Source organism: Amphimedon queenslandica, unplaced genomic scaffold, assembly GCF_000090795.2.
Source record: "Amphimedon queenslandica unplaced genomic scaffold, v1.1 AMPQUscaffold_13466, whole genome shotgun sequence".
In the NCBI taxonomy this organism is placed as follows: Eukaryota; Metazoa; Porifera; class Demospongiae; order Haplosclerida; family Niphatidae; genus Amphimedon; species Amphimedon queenslandica.
Window position 1 is genome coordinate 21,521 of NW_003546298.1, and position 4,966 is coordinate 26,486.

Here is a 4,966-nt window from a genome sequence, read left to right on the forward strand (position 1 = left end):
TGAGAGATTTGACGGCCGATAGTCGTACAGAAGTGTCGTGATGATAGAAATTAAGGACATCATTGTTCAAGGATAACTGATGAGGTATAAAAGGAAGATGAAAAAGAGAATACAAACTTAAAATGTATTTAACGTACAATGTATGAACATGTACAAGATACTGTTAAGTAATACATATAAATACATAGCATGGGCTATAGTACAGAGAATTTTTCAGAAATTGGCACATTTTAAAAAATGGACATAACTAAAAAAATGAAGTCGAAATCGACTCAAACTTTCTACACAACATAACTACATCAACATGTATCAGAAAATGTAATAAAAATCGGGGGTCATTTTTTAGCCATTTTTTGGAAAAAACCATGGGCTATATATAGTACAGGGACGTTTTCAGAAATTGGCATATTTTTTAAAATGGCCATAACTCGAAAAATTGAAGTCAGAATTAACTCAAACTTTCTACACAACATAACTACATCAATATGTATCAGAAAATGTAATAAAATTGGGGGTCATTTTTTAGCCATTTTTTGGAAAAAAGCATGGGCTATAGTACAGGGATTTTTTCAAAAATTGGCCTATTTTTGATGGTCTATAACTCAAAAAATTTAAGTTGGAATCATCTTAAACTTTCTACATAGCATAAGGATGTCAATTTACATAAAAATGTATATATGAGAGCATAGGGGTAGGAACAAACTAAAAGTTGGGGGGGCTAAGGTATTATTTATTGGCAATCATAGGAGCATGATTTAACAATTGATCATTGTACTGAAATTAATATTGTCCAAAATATTGGCGTCTATGCTCATTAAATGTAACAAATTCCTTTGCAATGTCCTCGATGTATAAATTGTCTGTAAATTCTTTATGTGTATGCAAAATAGCTACATGATTAAGATGCTCTTGTGACATTGTGGAGCGCAAGTAGTTTTTTAACCTCCTTAACGTCAAAAATCTATGAAGCTAATGTTAACAGAGTTGTTAAATAAAAAAGTAGAAGCTTGTGTATTTCTGAAAAAAACTAGTGTGTGTTCTTAGAAGCTAAGCTAGTGTATTAATTGTTTTATGAAATGAATCATCACACAATATGCACACATATAAGGATTACCTAAACTAAAGTCTATAGTGTTGATAATAGTAATACATGTATATCACTTAAAGTTGGAGGGGCTAAGCCCCCCTTCAATGAAAGTTGGGGGGCTTAAGCCCCTCCTGCCCCCCCTGTTCCTACCCCTATGTATGAGAGTCTGGATACATGTAGTATCAGACATGGGGCAAAGCACTATGAATAGTTGTTCATTGTACATGTACATGCACTTAGTCATTTAATTTACTATTGCATCTAGTATACATTAACTTTGTGAATTGTTCATAATGAATGAAAACAGTAGGAGCTTTGGAGTGATTGGTGATGATACCACTAATGGTGATGCCATTACTGTTCTTCAAGCTAGCAAAAAATCACACAATGTGCTACTAAACTTGTATATTGCTGTTACTACAATTTACTGGACTGTGTAACCACTATACATGCACACTATCCACGTACAATTTTTGCTGTGCTTAAAAGCACTTTTGTAAATTTGTAAAAGTAATTAAGTACAAGTACAAAGCACATAGATTATATTGAAAAGGTACTTGTAAGCAGCATTAAGTACTTAGAAAGGTGTGCTTCTTTGTGCTTAAGTACAAGCACCGAGTGCTTGACCCCATATCTGTGTAGTATGTCCTCACTTGTTAGTCAATGCTTGTACTACTACTTCAGTTAAAAAAGGATATTTCATAGCAGCTGACTTTTTACCACTTTTATTACTAGTACAGAACTGCTCCAATAAATCCCTAAAAATAAAACAAACAAATTCTCATCAAATACAACCAGCAAAATAAATAATCAATTTACTTTGTAATAATTACATGAAACAGTCGCTGCCTCTAATGCAGTCTTACTGGATAAATCATATAAAACCTGTCCCAGACCCTCTGCTTTAGTTTCAGACCCCCTCAAAGTCAATTGATGGAAGTATTGTCCTGAATATTGGTCTCAACAGGTAGGATAAGTCAGTATGGGTGCTTAGTTCCTGCAGTGCTGGTAGAAATGAATCCTTTTTTGATAAAATACTGTACATGTACATGCATAATCAGAAAGTTATTAAAACCTCAGGGCAATATAGCTCAAAAATTTCTCTACTTTTATTATAAATTTTGATATGAACATATAACAATTTAATGTTCATATGTAACCTATGAACAGGACATGCAGAAAATGATATCATAAATACAATTACAAAAAATACTGTGAGTATACATGTAATATGATACAAGTACATGTACATGCAATATAATGGATACTTTTTAGTCAGAGTTCTTAATGTACAGTATCTGGACTAGAAGCAACTAGCAGCATACACTGTACAGCCTCTTCAATCAAACTAGGAATGGAATTCTACAAAATAAAAACAAAAAATAAATGCACTTATAACATTGCAACTTGCTATCGAGATGAATAATAATTAATAATAAAAAATCATTAATTATGGCTCACGTTAATAATTGATTCCAGTAATGAATTAATAACTTTAGTGCTCAGTTGTGTCTTGGAGGCCAGTAAACCTGATACCATATACGTAGCACACCTATACTCCACACTATTAGACACCAGACCATTAACAATGAATGGGAGGAGTCCCCCAATGAGCTCCTCCCTAACCGGACCCCTCTCCAAGACTCCAATACCACCTCACACACAGTGCTCGCATAAAATGATATCAGAACATGACGAGGATTATTAGAAGAGGATCCTTCCTCTTCAGAAACAGAAGAGGCTACCATGTTACATATAAAACTGAGGAACGGACCCTTAGAGAGACAATGTTGTACTAATGAAAGTCGAGAGATAGGAGACAGCCAGGACCAGAAGGAGGCGTGGTCGTCCAGTCGTAGTATTTGAACGACGTGTGCAAATAGGTTTGTCTTGTAATACGGTAGGACACACTCCATCAATGTTGCATTTGTGAACTCCAGGCACTTGTGAGCGGGGCATGGCATGAAAATTATGAAATACGGAGATAATAAACGGAGGAATCTGGATATGCTCTCCTCTACTTTCTTCACTGCCTCTTGCGTTAGGATGCTCCTTTCAAAGTCCCTGGAGGCTTCAGAGAATAGAGTATCAGTGTACCGGTATTTATTGAAGGAGGGATTAATAGATATTAGTTCTTCTAGTCCGTTGAGTCCTAGCCAGTAGATGCTGTCCAGGCCCAGGGTCCCCGCGTCTTTGCCAGTAAAGAGAAAGGAGGTTTTGCTTGTCCCTTGTCTTTCCCACTGGGAGAACTGCCCAGGTTTTTTTATAAGCATTTATTTTTAATAATAGGCGTGGCTCATTGTTTATTTTACTGTAGTTTAGAAAAGGATGTCTGGAAAAAGTCAGTCTCCCTACCATGATACCATCTTCCCTCCTTCTCTGTCTTCATGCTCTCTCTCTTTCTATTTATTCTTTTATAGTCATTGTCTTCATTTTCTATCATTATTCATTACTACAGGTTTCAAAATGAGAGCTAGTCACAAAGCTCCTGTAATAGGAGAGTCCCTCTACCTGTGGGGAGGGAACCAGGTTGACTTACCTGCAGTTCATGACTCCGTTCAAAAGAGGGAACTGACTTCAACAGTTGATGTCTACCAGCTTTCTACTGCTGACTGGTCCTCTCACCTAACAAGAGGTACTCCTCCATTAGGAGTAATTGGCTACTCCTGTACCACCTCTCATTCTAATATTTACTATTTTGGTGGATGGTGTGGTCATGATCTTTGTTACCACAATACGTTGAATGTACTGAATACGATAAAGATGCAGTGGACTTCATGCAGTAATGCTGAACAGTCGTTGATGAAAAAAGCTGGTGCTGGAATGGTATCACTGGAGATCGGTGGATCAGAATACCTTGTCATAATAGGAGGGATTGGTTCTACACCAACTGTTTACCATCCTCAGTTTCAATATTATCAACTTGAGGATGGTGATATTTGTACTAATGAACAGTTACTTTATAATGTGCCCACTGGTAAGATTCTTTTGGTATCTTATACATGTACATGTACATCTATACAGTAATACATATGTATATTGATTTATACACAATTGTGTCTTTTTGATAAAGTTATACATGTATGTAACATGTACATTTGTATCATGGGAAGCCATAAGATGAAAGGCACCGCGTTGGGTTTATATCCGGTAGACGGTCACATCCGGTGCACTATACATATTTTCCAGGATGTGAGACCACTATGATTAAAGGCACTGACAGTGCAATATATATTTCACAGGAAGTAATGCATGGTTTGTTCAGTTTTGATAGCAATGATGACAAAAGGTCATTTGTAAAATAACAAAAATATTTTATTGACTAGAACAATGTAGAAAATTCAAGGGGTGAGCCTAAGCAAGTAAAGCAATGTACATACAATAGATTTTGACAGACTAACAATACTCATGCATGATTGATTATAGTCACTGCACAAATGATATGGCTAGATAGGCAATTGCAGCAATGTAGTCTAAGTCAGTTCAGGCTGTGACTGACATTCACTTCATCGGAGTCATTCACAAGAATAAAGAAGATGGCATATCTGCTTTCTGGAACCTTCCTTGCAGCATTTGGACAGTAGTATGAGTAGGGTAAGTCTAGTTATCAACAAAGACGAGCTTTGTAGTAACCTTGTCTGGCTGTTGGAGAAGCCTTTGGACAGAATTTCTCTCTAATTTTGCTGCTAGAAAACTCATGAATTCTTCCCTTGTGCTGGTCGTCATTTTATTTCCCTGTAGGGTTGCTGGTTTGAAAGTATAAAAGGAATTCAAACAAGCCCCTGTAGGGTTGCATCACCATTGAAACACCAACATGTCAACCCTACACTGCAGGTATGGCTATAGTAGCACTGATGAGTATTGCTATCAATGCTATAT

The 4,966-nt window shown here is 36.3% G+C and overlaps 2 protein-coding genes and 1 long non-coding RNA gene across 4 annotated transcripts in view; 2 read left to right on the plus strand and 1 right to left on the minus strand.

Annotated features, from left to right (window-relative positions):
• Positions 1-4,966, plus strand: part of LOC109581035 (uncharacterized) — an 18,128-nt gene that overhangs the window by 2,257 nt on the left and 10,905 nt on the right. The window lies entirely within an intron of this gene.
• Positions 1,767-2,637, minus strand: LOC109581023 (uncharacterized). Of its 2 annotated transcripts, XR_002184465.1 has the most exons (4): positions 2,549-2,637; positions 2,356-2,449; positions 1,907-2,092; positions 1,767-1,845 (listed from the first exon to the last, which is right to left on the minus strand). It is a non-coding gene; the product is annotated as an uncharacterized LOC109581023 (long non-coding RNA). The 2 variants fall into 2 exon arrangements; XR_002184464.1 differs by having other exon boundaries at positions 1,907-2,449.
• Positions 3,373-4,140, plus strand: LOC109581022 (uncharacterized). The gene is made up of 2 exons (XM_019994739.1): positions 3,373-3,428; positions 3,546-4,140. Exons 1-2 carry the CDS (start codon positions 3,416-3,418, stop codon positions 4,112-4,114), a joined length of 582 nt encoding a protein of 193 aa, XP_019850298.1. The 5' UTR covers positions 3,373-3,415; the 3' UTR covers positions 4,115-4,140.